This window comes from Oncorhynchus gorbuscha, linkage group LG09 (assembly GCF_021184085.1).
Source record: "Oncorhynchus gorbuscha isolate QuinsamMale2020 ecotype Even-year linkage group LG09, OgorEven_v1.0, whole genome shotgun sequence".
In the NCBI taxonomy this organism is placed as follows: domain Eukaryota; kingdom Metazoa; phylum Chordata; class Actinopteri; order Salmoniformes; family Salmonidae; genus Oncorhynchus; species Oncorhynchus gorbuscha.
The window spans coordinates 81,088,252-81,109,159 of record NC_060181.1 but is presented as its reverse complement, the minus strand read 5'-3'; the positions used below and the strand labels follow the sequence as shown (position 1 = coordinate 81,109,159).

Here is a 20,908-nt window from a genome sequence, read left to right as displayed (position 1 = left end):
TTTGTTTGTTTTTACTCCTATCCTTCAGCTACCCTCAACCCCTCTCAGATATTTGACAATAGTTTGTTTGTTTGTTTTTACTCCTATCTTTCAGCTACCCTCAACCCCTCTCAGATATTTGACAATAGTTTGTTTGTTTGTTTTTCCTCCTATCCTTCAGCTACCCTCAACCCCTCTCAGATATTTGACAATAGTTTGTTTGTTTGTTTTTACTCCTATCCTTCAGCTACCCTCAACCCCTCTCAGATATTTGACAATAGTTTGTTTGTTTGTTTTTACTCCTATCCTTCAGCTACCCTCAACCCCTCTCAGATATTTGACAATAGTTTGTTTGTTTTTACTCCTATCCTTCAGCTACCCTCAACCCCTCTCAGATATTTGACAATAGTTACATTTTGTTTGTTTTTACTCCTATCCTTCAGCTACCCTCAACCCCTCTCAGATATTTGACAATAGTTTGTTTGTTTGTTTTTACTCCTATCCTTCAGCTACCCTCAACCCCTCTCAGATATTTGACAATAGTTTGTTTGTTTGTTTTTACTCCTATCCTTCAGCTACCCTCAACCCTCTCAGATATTTGACAATAGTTTGTTTGTTTGTTTTTCCTCCTATCCTTCAGCTACCCTCAACCCCTCTCAGATATTTGACAATAGTTACATTTTGTTTGTTTTTACTCCTAACCTTCAGCTACCCTCAACCCCTCTCAGATATTTGACAATAGTTTGTTTGTTTGTTTTTACTCCTATCCTTCAGCTACCCTCAACCCTCTCAGATATTTGACAATAGTTTGTTTGTTTGTTTTTACTCCTATCCTTCAGCTACCCTCAACCCCTCTCAGATATTTGACAATAGTTTGTTTGTTTGTTTTTACTCCTATCCTTCAGCTACCCTCAACCCCTCTCAGATATTTGACAATAGTTTGTTTGTTTGTTTTTACTCCTATCCTTCAGCTACCCTCAACCCCTCTCAGATATTTGACAATAGTTTGTTTGTTTGTTTTTCCTCCTATCCTTCAGCTACCCTCAACCCCTCTCAGATATTTGACAATAGTTTGTTTGTTTGTTTTTACTCCTATCCTTCAGCTACCCTCAACCCCTCTCAGATATTTGACAATAGTTACATTTTGTTTGTTTTACTCCTATCCTTCAGCTACCCTCAACCCCTCTCAGATATTTGACAATAGTTACATTTGTGACCTTCACTACCTAACTCATCTTTACACCTGACTATACACACTTCTCTACTCTGCATGTGTGACCTTCACTACCTAACTCATCTTCCCACCTGACTATACACACTTCTCTACTCTGCATGTGTGACCTTCACTACCTAACTCATCTTTACACCTGACTATACACACTTCTCTACTCTGCATGTGTGACCTTCACTACCTAACTCATCTTTACACCTGACTATACACACTTCTCTACTCTGCATGTGTGACCTTCACTACCTAACTCATCTTTACACCTGACTATACACACTTCTCTACTCTGCATGTGTGACCTTCACTACCTAACTCATCTTTACACCTGACTATACACACTTCTCTACTCTGCATGTGTGACCTTCACTACCTAACTCATCTTTACACCTGACTATACACACTTCTCTACTCTGCATGTGTGACCTTCACTACCTAACTCATCTTCCCACCTGACTATACACACTTCTCTACTCTGCATGTGTGACCTTCACTACCTAACTCATCTTTACACCTGACTATACACACTTCTCTACTCTGCATGTGTGACCTTCACTACCTAACTCATCTTCCCACCTGACTATACACACTTCTTTCTCCAATTCATGCCCTAAAACATAACTTATAACATCCTCCGTAGTTATTTTGTGGAATGAACTATAAAGTAATTGGTTTAGCTTTCCCTCCTATAGGCTTGGTGGAGGTTTGCGTAAACCTGTACAATCCTTTCAGCTCAACATAAGTGACTGAGGGTTAGGGGTTAGGGATCACTACCCCCCCCTCCCCAGCTCAGTGGTGTCAAACTCATTCCATGGAGGTTCTAGAGTCTGCTGGCTTTTGGATTTTCCTTTTAATTAAGATGTAGACAACCAGGTGAGGGAGTTTCTTACTAACCAGTGAACTTAATTCATCAATCAAGTCCAAGGGAGGAGCAAAAACCTGCAAATACTGCCCTCCGTGGAATGAGTTTGACACATAACCTAGCTGAATATCAGACCAGAGAGTCAAGCTCAGAGTCAAACCCAGAACTACAGTTTCCTTTTTGAGCAATACGTGGAACAGAGTAGGATGAGGTTGCCCATTATACTCGCACATCCCCTCCTAATGGTTAAGGTTAGGGTTACAGGGATGATAATCTGATCCTAGATCTGTGGTTACGGGCAACTTTACTTGGGAGCAGGGTGACAGGATACAAGAAGGATACAACAGGAAGAGGAAGTGCTCAAAGGAGAGGAAGGGAGAGCAGCGAGGTAGGGTACGATACAGATGACGACACTCACCTCGGCCCTAAACGTGAGGGGTGCTCCCAGCACCTCTCTGCCTTAGAGCGCAGCCCCTGCACCGAAGGGTGAGAAGTTGAGATGACCCCTCTGGAAGAAGAAAGAGAGGGAGAGAAAGAGAGATACACAAATACACTCCAGAGTCAATGGGGTCAAAGAACCATTAAGGACATATAGTTTGAGCAATAAGCACTGTATGAAACCTGACATATGCTGAATGCATATCGTATTCTTTGAATATTAAATGTCGGTGTCATGGAATGCTTCAGTGGATTCTGTAGCTTAAAATATGCCATCGCTGGCACAGTCAAACAACAGGGAATGCCTTCTCCACCTTATACCATGTCAGATAGACAAATGAAACATTTGGAGAAGGAGAGAGCACATCTTTACAGAAAGTGAAAGAGAGGACTGATTCAGAATGAACCTGTCTAGAGAGTGCTACTCTGTCAGGGGCTGTTGTAAGCCAGAGTAAGAATAGCTAGACCTGTCAGAATGTGCTGGAACATCAGCATTTTACACTACACACTAAGAAGCTCCTACTCTGTGAACGCCCTGTGTGTCTCAGCCAGACAAAACTCACAACCCTCTCTTACACAAGACATGGGGCATTCCGGCCTTTTCAGGAACATTAGCTCTGTGTATGTCTCTGTAATGGATATAGCATGGATTCTCCATTAGCTAACCCAGGGAACGGGAACACCATGTACCTCCTCAGCGTTCATGGGAATCTAATGGGAATACTGTGCCCTGAGCCGGTCAGAATGCCGCTAGGAAGTTCTTGTTCGCTTCATTGCTACATGCACCTCGTCTTGACTCACATCTCAATCCCTATCAGATCCAATCAATAATTATGTAGAAGGATTTGAATTGTGTTTTAACAATGTGGATCAATGAGGAGCGGATGCATCCTGTAATCTCCTGACCAGGACAGTTTGAGACGGGTAATGTCAAAGGAAATCAGACAAAAGAGCAAATATCCTGTCCTGATTCCTGCTTTGACTATAATATTAAATTGATATGTTCCTGTTGTCAATATGACTTGAGTCCTGCTCTACACCAGCCAATGGATTTGACAGTGGCTATGAGAGAAGTCAATGGAAGAGGACAGTTACATAGCTGAGGGTTATGTGGAGCCAGGAATATTTGCTAAACATGTATCCAGACCAGGAACACTCTGGTTTACATGGTCATCAACATCTCGTAGCCTTGACATGGGTCCTCCACTAGTTTGTGGTGGTGTGTGTGTGTGTTGGTTTAGAGAAACAGCCTGTTCTCATAGAGTAAACGTAACATAGTAAACGTAAATCTGGGACACTCAAATTGGTATGATATATTACGTTTGGTATGGTTACATAAGACAGAAAGTTACTTAAGGCAAAACTAAAGTAAGGTGGTTGGTCAGGGTGGATGGGTGGGAATATAACGCAAACATCTAGCAATGCAAAGGTTGAATGTTTGAATCTCATCACAGAAAACTTTAGGATTTTAGCTAATCAGCAACTGTTCTACTTTTTAGCTACAGTGGCTTGCGAAAGTATTCACACCCCTTGGTATTTTTCCTAATTTGTTGCCTTACAACCTGGAATGAAAATAGATTTTTGGGGGGGTTTGTATAATTTGATTTACACCACATCCCACCATTTTGAAGATGCAAAATATGTTTTATTGTGTAGCAAACAAGAAATAAGACAACAAAAAACCTGAAAACTTGAGCGTGCATAACTATTCACCAACCCAAAGTCAATACTTTGCAGAGCCACCTTTTGCAGCAATTACAGCTGCAAGTATCTTGGGGTATGTCTCTATAAGCTGGCCACTGGGATTTTTGCCCATTCTTCAAGGCAAAACTGCTCCAGCTCCTTCAAGGCTGATGGGTTCCACTGGTGTACAACAATCTTTAAGTCATACCACAGATTCGCAATTGGATTTAGGTCTGGGCTTTGACTCAGCCATTCCAAGACATTTAAATGTTTCCCCTTAAACCACTCGAGTGTTGCTTTAACAGTATGATTAGGGTCATTGTCCTGCTGGAAGGTGAACCTCTGCCCCAGTCTCAAATCTCTGGAAGACTGAAACAGGTTTCCCTCAAGAATTTCCCAATATTTAGCTCCAACCATCATTCCTTCAATTCTGACCAGTTCCTCAGTCCCTGCCAAATAAAAACATCCCAACAGCATGATGCTGCCACCACCATGCTTCACTGTGGGGATGGCATTCTTGGGGTGATGAGAGGTGTTATGTTTGCGGCTCATTTTTAGTCTCATCTGACCAGAGTACCTTCTTCCATATGTTTGGGGAGTCTCCCACATGCCTTTTGGCGAACACCAAACACGTTTGCTTATTTTATTTCTTTAAGCAATGGCTTTTTGTATGGTTTAAAGTGTGTATGGCTTAAAGTGGTCCTATGGACAGATACTCCAATTTCCACTGTGGAGCTTTGCAGCTCCTTCAGGGTTATCTTTGGTCTCTTTGTTGCCTCTCTGAGTAATGCTCTCTTTGCCTGGTCCGTGAGTTTTGGTGGGCGGCCATCTCTTAATAAACCAACCCTGATCTGCACAAGTTTGTCCTTGACCTGTTTGGAGAGCCCCTTGGTCTTCATGGTGCCCCTTGCTTAGTGGTGTTGCAGACTCTGGGGCCTTTTAGAACAGGTGTAAATATATTGAGATCATGTAGCAGATCATGTGACACTTAGATTGCACAAAGGTGGACATTATTTAACTAATTATGTGACTTCTGAAGTTAATTGGTTGCACCAGATCTTATTTAGGAGCTTCATAGCAAAGGGGGTGAAGGAAAGCTGCCGTTACCGTCAATATTACTCGCCAACGTGAAATCATTGGACAATAAACCAGATGAGGTAAGATCCCGAATATCCTACCAACGGGACATAAAAAATTATAATATCCTACGCTTCACGGAATCGTGGCTGAATGACAACATGGATACACTCTGTACCGGCGGGATACACTCTGCACCGGCAGGAGAGAACCGCACACTCCGGTAAGATGAGGGGAGGGGGGGAGTCTGTGCATATTTGTAAACAACAGCTGGTTGTAACGACGTTCGTCTGTTGTAAGAAGAGAGTCAGACCGAAATGCAGCGTGTAGGTTACTCATGACTTTAATGAATGAAAACGGTACATGAAATAACTGACATAAGAAAACAACAAACGAAACGTGAAACTAATTACAGCCTGGTGACTACAACACAGAGACAGGAACAAACACCCACAAAATACAATGCGAGCTCAGGCTACCTAAATACGGTTCCCAATCAGAGACAACGACAAGCACCTGACTCTGATTGAGAATCGCCTCAGGCAGCCAAGCCTAACTAGACACACCCCTAATCAGCCGCAATCCCAAATAATACAAACCCCAATACAAATACAACATATAAACCCATGTCACACCCTGGCCTACCCAAACATATAACAAAAACACAAAATACAATGACCAAGGCGTGACACTGGTGCACTAAGGAAGTCTCTAGATTTTGCTTGCCTGAAGTTGAGTAGATTGTGATAAACTACAGGCCACACTACTTGCCTAGAGAGTTCTCAGCTATACTTTTCTTGGCTGTTTATTTACCACCACAGACAGATGCTGGCACTAAGACCACACTTAGTCAGCTGTATATGGAAATAAGAAAACAGGAACCCACTCACCCAGAGGCGGCGCTCCTAGTGGCCTGAGACTTTAATGCAGGGAAACTTAAAACAGTTCTACCACATTTCTATCAACATGTTAAATGTGCAACCAGAGGGTAAAAATTTCTAGATCACCTGTACTCCACACACAGAGATGCCTCCCTCGCCCCCCATTTGGTAAATCCGACCACAACTCTATCTTCCTGATTCCTGCTTACAAGCAAAAATTAAAGCAGGAAGCACCAGTGACTTGGTATATAAAAAAAATGGTCAGATGAAGCAGATGCTAAACTACAGGACTGTTTTGCTATCACAGACTGGAACATGTTCTGGGATTCTTCCGATGACATTGAGGAATACACCACATCAGTCACTGGCTTTATCAATAAGTGCATTGAGGATGTCGTCCCCACAGTGACTGTACGTACATACCCCAACCAGAAGCCATGGATTACAGGCAACATTCACACTGAGCTAAAGGGAAGAGCTGCCGCTGTCAAGGTGTGGGACTCTAACCCGGAAGCTTACAAGAAATCCCACTCTGCCCTGCGACGAACCATCAAACAGGCAAAGCGTCAATGCAGGGCTAAGATTGAATCATACTACACCGGTTCCAACTCTCTTCGGATGTGGCAGAGCTTGCAAACTATTATAGACTACAAAGGGAAGCACAGCCGCGAGCTGCCCAGTGACACGAGCCTACCAGACGAGCTAAATCACTTCTATGCTCGCTTCGAGGCAAGCAACACTGAGGCATGCATGAGAGCATCAGCTGTTCCGGACGATTGTGTGATCACTCTCTCCATAGCCGACATGAGTAAGACCTTTAAACAGGTCAACATAAACAAGGCTGCCAGACAGATTACCAGGACGAGTACACATATGTGCACAGTCACTTTAACGATACCTACATGTACATACTACCTCAATAAGCCTGACTAACAGGTGTCTGTATATAGCCTTGCTACTCCTTTTTCAAATGTCTTTTTACTGTTGTTTTATTTCTTTACTCACCCCCCACACACACACACACACACACACACACACACACACACACACACACACACACACACACACACACACACACACACACACACACACACACACACACACACACACACACACACACACACACACACACACACACACACACACACACACACACACACACAGTCATGTTTTGTCATAGATTGTCATGTCTTGTCCCTGTGCTTTCTCTTCTATTCGTTTCCCCCTGCTGGTCTTATTAGGTTCTTTCCCTCTCTCTATCTCTCTCCCTCTCTCTCTCTCTCTCTCTCTCTCTATCGTTCCGTTCCTGCTCCCAGCTGTTCCTCATTCTCCTAACTACCTCGTTTACTCTTTCACACCTGTCCCCTATTTTGCCCTCTGATTAGAGTCCCTATTTCTCCCTCTGTTTCCGCTTTTGTCCTTGTCAGATCCTTGTTTGCTGTACTGTGTCCTTGTTCCGTCCTGTCGTGTTTTTGCCTTCTTCAGATGCTGCGTGTGAGCAGGTGTCTCTATCAGCTACGGCCTGCGCCAACCCGAAGCGACCTGCAGTCTGTGGTCGCATCTCCTGTTGTTCCCCTCTACTGACTAGAGGATTTCAGTTATTCCTGTTTGGACATTACCAATGAAAGAATTCAGGATTAATCGTTGGAATAAACTCTGTTTCTGTTAAGTCACTTTTGGGTCCTCATTCACCTGCATAACACACACACACACACCATCTTTTTTTTGGCACCACTGGTTAGAGCCTGTAAGTAAGCATTTCACTGTAAGGTTTACACCTGTTGTATTCTGCGCACGTGACAAATAAACTTTGATTTGATTTGGAATACATAGGCACGCACCCTTTTTCAGTTCTTCGTTTTTTTTAAACAAGTTTTTTTTTTTTTTACTTCACCAATTTTGACTATTTTATGTATGTCCATTACATGAAATCTAGCTAAACATATATTTAAATTACAGGTTGTAATGCAACAAAATAGGAAAAACACCAAGGGGGTTGAAATTTTTTTCCAAGGCACTGTATTTTGCAACTATTTAACATGTTAGCTAACCCTTCTCCTAACTCTAACCCCTAACCTAGCTAACGTTAGCCACCTAGCTAAAGTTAGCATTATCCACCTAACCAACACTAGCCACAATAAATTGGAATTGTAACATATTACATGTTTAGCAAATTCATAACATATTGTACGAATTGCAATTCATAACGTATCACACATCATATGAAATTAATTATGGACATCCACAAATTAATACATACCATACGAAACGTAACATATCATACTAAATGGAGTGTACCGGATTTACATTTACTATGTTACGTCTACCCCTCAGTCCAGGTTGAGAGAAATGGTTAGGGAGAGTTATGGTGGTAGAGGAGAGAGTTAGTCCAGGATCTGGTATCAGGGTGTAGGGTTTTATCTCGTTTGCTGCCGAGGTGTTATTGGTGTTGCGTCTCTAGGAGAAAGGGTGATTCTGTCCTGGTGAATATTTCATGCCCTGTTTGAATTATTAAAGCTCAGAGCGCAGGTGTGTGTGTTTATCAACAGAGATGTACTCTCGGTCTGTCAAGACGATTCATGGTTTCCGCTTGATCCGTCTCATATGATGCAGATATGTGTGTGTGTGTGTGAGTGTGTGTATAGGTGTGTGGGGGGCATTAAATCCAATCCTGTAACCATAGACCACAAGCATTGAGTGTCTTGGGAACTAGGAGAAGCTCACATGTCACAATTGAAATGAAACGCTCAATACCAGCACTGTTAGTCACAACAACACAACAACACCCAAAACAGAAGAGCATACCAAACATAAATCCCGAGTGTGTGTGTCACCCGCCAAAATAAAAGGAGCAGTGCTAAAATGTCAGCATATTCACAGAGAGAAAACCCTGAAAAGACTTCTGTGTTTAAAAAGGGGATGTTGGGCAACCTGATCGAAACCAGTTTACACAACAGAGGGACAGGGCTACTCTAACCATCAGCACAGTAAGGGGGAGATTGAGTGTGTGTTTACCTGGGTGTGATGTCTGTCCATATGTCTGTGCAGAGACGATGAGCTGGAGGAGTTTGACTTGATGTGACCCTCATCTTCCATTGAACCTGAAAAAAATCATATTTAAAAAATAAAGTTAAAAATATACACACACACACACACGAGAGAAAGCCATCAGTCAGTGAAGCCACTATGAAAGACAGAAGTGGAGAGATGGGATAGACAGAGTACCTGAGGCAGGAAACAGCATTGCAGTGGAGGAGAGGAGAGTACTCTGCCACTTCCACCCTTTCACTGTAATACTGGAATCCCACTCAGCTTCTGGATCAAATCATGTATTATCTATCATATATAACTTCTATCTAGTGTCTTTTATCGTGTATTACCTCCTGTCTATTGTCTATTATCTATCATATATAACTTCTATCTAGTGTCTTTTATCATCTATTATCTCCTGTCTATTGTCTATTATCTATCATATATAACTTCTATCTAGTGTCTTTTATCGTGTATTACCTCCTGTCTATTGTCTATTATCTATCATATATAACTTCTATCTAGTGTCTTTTATCATCTATTATCTCCTGTCTATTGTCTATTATCTATCATATATAACTTCTATCTAGTGTCTTTTATCGTGTATTACCTCCTGTCTATTGTCTATTATCTATCATATATAACTTCTATCTAGTGTCTTTTATCGTGTATTACCTCCTGTCTATTGTCTATTATATATCATCTATTACCTCCTGTCTATTGTCTATTATATATCATCTATTATCTCCTGTCTATTGTCTATTATCTATCATATATAACTTCTATCTAGTGTCTTTTATCGTGTATTACCTCCTGTCTATTATCTATCATCTATTATCTCCTGTCTATTGTCTATTATCTATCATCTATTATCTCCTGTCTATTGTCTATTATCTATCATCTATTATCTCCTGTCTATTGTCTATTATCTATCATCTATTATCTCCTGTCTATTATCTATCATATATAACTTCTATCTAGTGTCTTATCATGTATTACCTCCTGTCTATTGTCTATTATATATCATCTATTATCTCCTGTCTATTGTCTATTATATATCATCTATTATCTCCTGTCTATTGTCTATTATATATCATATATTACTCCTGTCTATTGTCTATTATCTATCATCTATTATCTCCTGTCTATTGTCTATTATATATCATCTATTATCTCCTGTCTATTGTCTATTATCTATCATGTATTACCTCCTGTCTATTGTCTATTATCTATCATGTATTACCTCCTGTCTATTGTCTATTATCTATCATCTATTATCTCCTGTCTATTGTCTATTATCTATCATGTATTACCTCCTGTCTATTATCTATCATGTATTACCTCCTGTCTATTGTCTATCATGTATTACCTCCTGTCTATTGTCTATCATGTATTACCTCCTGTCTATTGTCTATTATCTATCATATATTACCTCCTGTCTATTGTCTTGTATCTATCATGTATTACCTCCTGTCTATTGTCTATTATCTATCATGTATTACCTCCTGTCTATTGTCTATCATGTATTACCTCCTGTCTATTGTCTATTATCTATCATGTATTACCTCCTGTCTATTATCTATCATGTATTATCTCCTGTCTATTGTCTATTATCTATCATGTATTACCTCCTGTCTATTGTCTATTATCTATCATGTATTACCTCCTGTCTATTGTCTATTATCTATCATGTATTACCTCCTGTCTATTATCTATCATGTATTACCTCCTGTCTATTGTCTATCATGTATTACCTCCTGTCTATTGTCTATTATCTATCATCTATTATCTCCTGTCTATTGTCTATTATCTATCATATATAACTTCTATCTAGTGTCTTTTATCGTGTATTACCTCCTGTCTATTATCTATCATCTATTATCTCCTGTCTATTGTCTATTATCTATCATCTATTATCTCCTGTCTATTGTCTATTATCTATCATCTATTATCTCCTGTCTATTGTCTATTATCTATCATCTATTATCTCCTGTCTATTATCTATCATATATAACTTCTATCTAGTGTCTTATCATGTATTACCTCCTGTCTATTGTCTATTATATATCATCTATTATCTCCTGTCTATTGTCTATTATATATCATCTATTATCTCCTGTCTATTGTCTATTATATATCATATATTACTCCTGTCTATTGTCTATTATCTATCATCTATTATCTCCTGTCTATTGTCTATTATATATCATCTATTATCTCCTGTCTATTGTCTATTATCTATCATGTATTACCTCCTGTCTATTGTCTATTATCTATCATGTATTACCTCCTGTCTATTGTCTATTATCTATCATCTATTATCTCCTGTCTATTGTCTATTATCTATCATGTATTACCTCCTGTCTATTATCTATCATGTATTACCTCCTGTCTATTGTCTATCATGTATTACCTCCTGTCTATTGTCTATCATGTATTACCTCCTGTCTATTGTCTATTATCTATCATATATTACCTCCTGTCTATTGTCTTGTATCTATCATGTATTACCTCCTGTCTATTGTCTATTATCTATCATGTATTACCTCCTGTCTATTGTCTATCATGTATTACCTCCTGTCTATTGTCTATTATCTATCATGTATTACCTCCTGTCTATTATCTATCATGTATTATCTCCTGTCTATTGTCTATTATCTATCATGTATTACCTCCTGTCTATTGTCTATTATCTATCATGTATTACCTCCTGTCTATTGTCTATTATCTATCATGTATTACCTCCTGTCTATTATCTATCATGTATTACCTCCTGTCTATTGTCTATCATGTATTACCTCCTGTCTATTGTCTATTATCTATCATCTATTATCTCCTGTCTATTGTCTATTATATATCATCTATTACCTCCTGTCTATTATCTATCATATATCATCTATTACCTCCTGTCTATTATCTATCATGTATTACCTCCTGTCTATTGTCTATCATGTATTACCTCCTGTCTATTGTCTATTATCTATCATCTATTATCTCCTGTCTATTGTCTATTATCTATCATGTATTACCTCCTGTCTATTGTCTATTATCTATCATGTATTACCTCCTGTCTATTGTCTATTATCTATCATCTATTATCTCCTGTCTATTGTCTATTATCTATCATGTATTACCTCCTGTCTATTATCTATCATGTATTACCTCCTGTCTATTGTCTATCATGTATTACCTCCTGTCTATTGTCTATTATCTATCATATATTACCTCCTGTCTATTGTCTTGTATCTATCATGTATTACCTCCTGTCTATTGTCTATTATCTATCATGTATTACCTCCTGTCTATTGTCTATTATCTATCATGTATTACCTCCTGTCTATTGTCTATCATGTATTACCTCCTGTCTATTGTCTATTATCTATCATGTATTACCTCCTGTCTATTATCTATCATGTATTATCTCCTGTCTATTGTCTATTATCTATCATGTATTACCTCCTGTCTATTGTCTATCATGTATTACCTCCTGTCTATTGTCTATTATCTATCATCTATTATCTCCTGTCTATTGTCTATTATATATCATCTATTACCTCCTGTCTATTATCTATCATATATCATCTATTATCTCCTGTCTATTGTCTATTATCTATCATGTATTACCTCCTGTCTATTGTCTATTATCTATCATGTATTACCTCCTGTCTATTGTCTATTATCTATCATCTATTATCTCCTGTCTATTGTCTATTATCTATCATGTATTACCTCCTGTCTATTATCTATCATGTATTACCTCCTGTCTATTGTCTATCTTGTATTACCTCCTGTCTATTGTCTATCATGTATTACCTCCTGTCTATTGTCTATCATGTATTACCTCCTGTCTATTGTCTATTATCTATCATGTATTACCTCCTGTCTATTGTCTTGTATCTATCATGTATTACCTCCTGTCTATTGTCTATTATCTATCATGTATTACCTCCTGTCTATTGTCTATTATCTATCATGTATTACCTCCTGTCTATTGTCTATCATGTATTACCTCCTGTCTATTGTCTATTATCTATCATGTATTACCTCCTGTCTATTATCTATCATGTATTATCTCCTGTCTATTGTCTATTATCTATCATGTATTACCTCCTGTCTATTGTCTATTATCTATCATGTATTACCTCCTGTCTATTGTCTATTATCTATCATGTATTACCTCCTGTCTATTATCTATCATGTATTACCTCCTGTCTATTGTCTATTGTCTATCATGTATTACCTCCTGTCTATTGTCTATTATCTATCATGTATTACTCCTATCTAGTGTCTTTTATCATGCATTACCTCCTGTCTATTGTCTATTGTCTATCATATATTATCTCCTGTCTATTGTCTATTATCTATCATGTATTACCTCCTGTCTATTATCTATCATGTATTACCTCCTGTCTATTGTCTATCATGTATTACCTCCTGTCTATTGTCTATTATCTATCATGTATTACCTCCTGTCTATTGTCTATTGTCTATCATGTATTACCTCCTGTCTATTGTCTATTATCTATCATGTATTACCTCCTGTCTATTATCTATTATCTATCATGTATTACCTCCTGTCTATTGTCTATCATATATTACTCCTATCTAGTGTCTTTTATCATGTATTAACTCCTGTCTATTGTCTATTATCTATCATGTATTACCTCCTGTCTATTATCTATCATGTATTAACTCCTGTCTATTGTCTATCATATATTACCTCCTGTCTATTGTCTATTATCTATCATGTATTACCTCCTGGCTATTGTCTATTATCTATCATGTATTACCTCCTGTCTATTATCTATCATATATTACTCCTATCTAGTGTCTTTTATCATGTATTAACTCCTGTCTATTGTCTATTATCTATCATGTATTAACTCCTGTCTATTGTCTATTATCTATCATGTATTAACTCCTGTCTATTGTCTATTATCTATCATGTATTACCTCCTGTCTATTATCTATCATGTATTAACTCCTGTCTATTGTCTATCATATATTACCTCCTGTCTATTGTCTATTATCTATCATGTATTACCTCCTGGCTATTGTCTATTATCTATCATGTATTACCTCCTGTCTATTATCTATCATATATTACTCCTATCTAGTGTCTTTTATCATGTATTAACTCCTGTCTATTGTCTATTATCTATCATGTATTAACTCCTGTCTATTGTCTATTATCTATCATGTATTAACTCCTGTCTATTGTCTATTATCTATCATGTATTAACTCCTGTCTATTGTCTATTGTCTATCATATATTACTCCTATCTAGTGTCTTTTATCATGTATTAACTCCTGTCTATTGTCTATTATCTATCATGTATTAACTCCTGTCTATTGTCTATTGTCTATCATATATTACTCCTATCTAGTGTCTTTTATCATGTATTAACTCCTGTCTATTGTCTTGTATGTATTATATATTACTGCTGTCTATTGTCTATTATCTATCATATATTACTCCTATCTAGTGTCTTTTATCGTGTATTACCTTCTGTCTATTGTCTATTATATATCATCTATTATCTCCTGTCTATTGTCTATTATATATCATCTATTATCTCCTGTCTATTGTCTATTATATATCATCTATTACCTCCTGTCTATTGTCTATTATATATCATCTATTATCTCCTGTCTATTGTCTATTATATATCATCTATTATCTCCTGTCTATTGTCTATTATATATCATCTATTACCTCCTGTCTATTGTCTATTATATATCATCTATTATCTCCTGTCTATTGTCTATTATCTCCTGTCTATTGTCTATTATCTATCATCTATTATCTCCTGTCTATTGTCTATTATCTATCATCTATTATCTCCTGTCTATTGTCTATTATATATCATCTATTATCTCCTGTCTATTGTCTATTATATATCATCTATTACCTCCTGTCTATTGTCTATTATATATCATCTATTATCTCCTGTCTAGTCTATTATCTATCATCTATTATCTCCTGTCTATTGTCTATTATCTATCATCTATTATCTCCTGTCTATTGTCTATTATCTATCATCTATTATCTCCTGTCTATTGTCTATTATCTATCATCTATTATCTCCTGTCTATTGTCTATTATCTATCATATATTACTCCTATCTAGTGTCTTTTATCATCTATTATCTCCTGTCTATTGTCTATTATCTATCATCTATTATCTCCTGTCTATTGTCTATTATCTATCATCTATTATCTCCTGTCTATTGTCTATTATCTATCATATATTACTCCTATCTAGTGTCTTTTATCATCTATTATCTCCTGTCTATTGTCTATTATCTATCATCTATTATCTCCTGTCCATTGTCTATTATCTATCATCTATTATCTCCTGTCTATTGTCTATTATCTATCATCTATTATCTCCTGTCTATTGTCTATTATCTATCATCTATTATCTCCTGTCTATTGTCTATTATCTATCATATATTACTCCTATCTAGTGTCTTTTATCATCTATTATCTCCTGTCTATTGTCTATTATCAGTCATCTATTATCTCCTGTCTATTGTCTATTATCTATCATCTATTATCTCCTGTCTATTGTCTATTATCTATCATCTATTATCTCCTGTCTATTGTCTATTATCTATCATCTATTATCTCCTGTCTATTGTCTATTATCTATCATCTATTATCTCCTGTCTATTGTCTATTATCTATCATATATTACTCCTATCTAGTGTCTTTTATCATCTATTATCTCCTGTCTATTGTCTATTATCTATCATCTATTATCTCCTGTCTATTTTCTATCATATATTACTCCTATCTAGTGTCTTTTATCATGTATTACCTCCTGTCTATTGTCTTGTATGTATTATATATTACTCCTGTCTATTGTCTATTATCTATCATCTATTATCTCCTGTCTATTGTCTTTTATCTATCATGTATTACCGCCTGTCTATTGTATGTTTATATTATATATTACTCCTGTCTATTGTCTATCATGTATTATCTCCTGTCTATTGTCTATTATCTATCATATATTACCTCCTGTCTATTGTCTTGTATCTATTATATATTACTCCTGTCTATTGTCTATTATCTATCATCTATTATCTCCTACCTCAGTCTACTGTCTTATATCTATCATGTATTACCTCCTGTCTATTGTCTATTATCTATCATGTATTACCTCCTGTCTATTGTCTATTATCTATCATGTATTACCTCCTGTCTATTGTCTTTTATCTATAATTTATTACCTTGTGTCTATTGTCTATTATCTATCATGTATTACCTCCTGTCTATTATCTATCATGTATTACCTCCTGTCTATTGTCTTTTATCTATCATTTATTACCTTGTGTCTATTGTCTATTATCTATCATGTATTACCTCCTGTCTATTGTCTTTTATCTATCATGTATTACCTTGTGTCTATTGTCTATTATCTATCATGTATTTCCTCCTGACTGTTATCTATCATGTTTTACCTCCTGTCTATTATCTATAATTTATTACCTCCTATCTATTGCCTATTATCTATCATTTATTACCTCCTGCCTAATGTCTATTATCTATCATGTATTACCTCCAGTCTACTGTCTTATATCTATCATGTATTTCCTCCTGACTGTTATCTATCATGTTTTACCTCCTGTCTATTATCTATCATGTATTACCTCCTGTCTATTGTCTATTATCTATCATCTATTATCTCCTGTCTATTGTCTATTATCTATCATATATAACTTCTATCTAGTGTCTTTTATCGTGTATTACCTCCTGTCTATTATCTATCATCTATTATCTCCTGTCTATTGTCTATTATCTATCATCTATTATCTCCTGTCTATTGTCTATTATCTATCATCTATTATCTCCTGTCTATTGTCTATTATCTATCATCTATTATCTCCTGTCTATTATCTATCATATATAACTTCTATCTAGTGTCTTATCATGTATTACCTCCTGTCTATTGTCTATTATATATCATCTATTATCTCCTGTCTATTGTCTATTATATATCATCTATTATCTCCTGTCTATTGTCTATTATATATCATATATTACTCCTGTCTATTGTCTATTATCTATCATCTATTATCTCCTGTCTATTGTCTATTATATATCATCTATTATCTCCTGTCTATTGTCTATTATCTATCATGTATTACCTCCTGTCTATTGTCTATTATCTATCATGTATTACCTCCTGTCTATTGTCTATTATCTATCATCTATTATCTCCTGTCTATTGTCTATTATATATCATCTATTACCTCCTGTCTATTATCTATCATATATCATCTATTATCTCCTGTCTAGTGTCTATTATCTATCATGTATTACCTCCTGTCTATTGTCTATTATCTATCATGTATTACCTCCTGTCTATTGTCTATTATCTATCATCTATTATCTCCTGTCTATTGTCTATTATCTATCATGTATTACCTCCTGTCTATTATCTATCATGTATTACCTCCTGTCTATTGTCTATCATGTATTACCTCCTGTCTATTGTCTATCATGTATTACCTCCTGTCTATTGTCTATTATCTATCATATATTACCTCCTGTCTATTGTCTTGTATCTATCATGTATTACCTCCTGTCTATTGTCTATTATCTATCATGTATTACCTCCTGTCTATTGTCTATTATCTATCATGTATTACCTCCTGTCTATTGTCTATCATGTATTACCTCCTGTCTATTGTCTATTATCTATCATCTATTATCTCCTGTCTATTGTCTATTATATATCATCTATTACCTCCTGTCTATTATCTATCATATATCATCTATTATCTCCTGTCTATTGTCTATTATCTATCATGTATTACCTCCTGTCTATTGTCTATTATCTATCATGTATTACCTCCTGTCTATTGTCTATTATCTATCATCTATTATCTCCTGTCTATTGTCTATTATCTATCATGTATTACCTCCTGTCTATTATCTATCATGTATTACCTCCTGTCTATTGTCTATCATGTATTACCTCCTGTCTATTGTCTATCATGTATTACCTCCTGTCTATTGTCTATCATGTATTACCTCCTGTCTATTGTCTATTATCTATCATATATTACCTCCTGTCTATTGTCTTGTATCTATCATGTATTACCTCCTGTCTATTGTCTATTATCTATCATGTATTACCTCCTATCTATTGTCTATTATCTATCATGTATTACCTCCTGTCTATTGTCTATCATGTATTACCTCCTGTCTATTGTCTATTATCTATCATGTATTACCTCCTGTCTATTATCTATCATGTATTACCTCCTGTCTATTGTCTATTGTCTATCATGTATTACCTCCTGTCTATTGTCTATTATCTATCATGTATTACTCCTATCTAGTGTCTTTTATCATGCATTACCTCCTGTCTATTGTCTATTGTCTATCATATATTATCTCCTGTCTATTGTCTATTATCTATCATGTATTACCTCCTGTCTATTATCTATCATGTATTACCTCCTGTCTATTGTCTATCATGTATTACCTCCTGTCTATTGTCTATTATCTATCATGTATTACCTCCTGTCTATTATCTATCATGTATTACCTCCTGTCTATTGTCTATCATGTATTACCTCCTGTCTATTGTCTATTATCTATCATGTATTACCTCCTGTCTATTATCTATCATATATTACTCCTGTCTATTGTCTATTATCTATCATGTATTACCTCCTGTCTATTATCTATCATGTATTACCTCCTGTCTATTGTCTATCATGTATTACCTCCTGTCTATTGTCTATTATCTATCATGTATTACCTCCTGTCTATTGTCTATTGTCTATCATGTATTACCTCCTGTCTATTGTCTATTGTCTATCATGTATTACCTCCTGTCTATTGTCTATTATATATCATCTATTATCTCCTGTCTAGTGTCTTTTATCATGTATTACCTCCTGTCTATTGTCTATTGTCTATCATGTATTACCTCCTGTCTATTGTCTATTATATATCATCTATTATCTCCTGTCTAGTGTCTTTTATCATGTATTACCTCCTGTCTATTATCTATCATATATTACTCCTATCTAGTGTCTTTTATCATGTATTAACTCCTGTCTATTGTCTTGTATGTATTATATATTACTGCTGTCTATTGTCTATTATCTATCATATATTACTCCTATCTAGTGTCTTTTATCGTGTATTACCTTCTGTCTATTGTCTATTATATATCATCTATTATCTCCTGTCTATTGTCTATTATATATCATCTATTATCTCCTGTCTATTGTCTATTATATATCATCTATTACCTCCTGTCTATTGTCTATTATATATCATCTATTATCTCCTGTCTATTGTCTATTATATATCATCTATTATCTCCTGTCTATTGTCTATTATATATCATCTATTACCTCCTGTCTATTGTCTATTATATATCATCTATTATCTCCTGTCTATTGTCTATTATCTCCTGTCTATTGTCTATTATCTATCATCTATTATCTCCTGTCTATTGTCTATTATCTATCATCTATTATCTCCTGTCTATTGTCTATTATATATCATCTATTATCTCCTGTCTATTGTCTATTATATATCATCTATTACCTCCTGTCTATTGTCTATTATATATCATCTATTATCTCCTGTCTATTGTCTATTATCTATCATCTATTATCTCCTGTCTATTGTCTATTATCTATCATCTATTATCTCCTGTCTATTGTCTATTATCTATCATCTATTATCTCCTGTCTATTGTCTATTATCTATCATCTATTATCTCCTGTCTATTGTCTATTATCTATCATATATTACTCCTATCTAGTGTCTTTTATCATCTATTATCTCCTGTCTATTGTCTATTATCTATCATCTATTATCTCCTGTCTATTGTCTATTATCTATCATCTATTATCTCCTGTCTATTGTCTATTATCTATCATATATTACTCCTATCTAGTGTCTTTTATCATCTATTATCTCCTGTCTATTGTCTATTATCTATCATCTATTATCTCCTGTCTATTGTCTATTATCTATCATCTATTATCTCCTGTCTATTGTCTATTATCTATCATCTATTATTTCCTGTCTATTGTCTATTATCTATCATATATTACTCCTATCTAGTGTCTTTTATCATCTATTATCTCCTGTCTATTGTCTATTATCTATCATCTATTATCTCCTGTCTATTTTCTATCATATATTACTCCTATCTAGTGTCTTTTATCATGTATTACCTCCTGTCTATTGTCTTGTATGTATTATATATTACTCCTGTCTATTGTCTATTATCTATCATCTATTATCTCCTGTCTATTGTCTTTTATCTATCATGTATTACCGCCTGTCTATTGTATGTTTATATTATATATTACTCCTGTCTATTGTCTATCATGTATTATCTCCTGTCTATTGTCTATTATCTATCATATATTACCTCCTGTCTATTGTCTTGTATCTATTATATATTACTCCTGTCTATTGTCTATTATCTATCATCTATTATCTCCTACCTCAGTCTACTGTCTTATATCTATCATGTATTACCTCCTGTCTATTGTCTATTATCTATCATGTATTACCTCCTGTCTATTGTCTATTATCTATCATGTATTACCTCCTGTCTATTGTCTTTTATCTATAATTTATTACCTTGTGTCTATTGTCTATTATCTATCATGTATTACCTCCTGTCTATTATCTATCATGTATTACCTCCTGTCTATTGTCTTTTATCTATCATTTATTACC

General features: G+C 35.7%; 1 protein-coding gene across 1 annotated transcript in view; it reads right to left on the bottom strand.

The window, feature by feature from the left end:
- Positions 1-2,482: 2,482 nt before the first annotated feature.
- The window catches only part of LOC124044168 (unconventional myosin-XVI-like), a 519,573-nt gene continuing 501,147 nt past the window's right edge, over positions 2,483-20,908 (bottom strand). Inside the window, exons 34-35 of the mRNA XM_046363671.1 lie at positions 9,161-9,246; positions 2,483-2,574 (exon numbers count right to left, since the gene is read on the bottom strand). Of these exons, the coding sequence (XP_046219627.1) occupies positions 2,527-2,574; positions 9,161-9,246 (134 nt within the window). The 3' untranslated portion in view covers positions 2,483-2,526. The remainder of the gene's footprint in view (positions 2,575-9,160; positions 9,247-20,908) is intronic.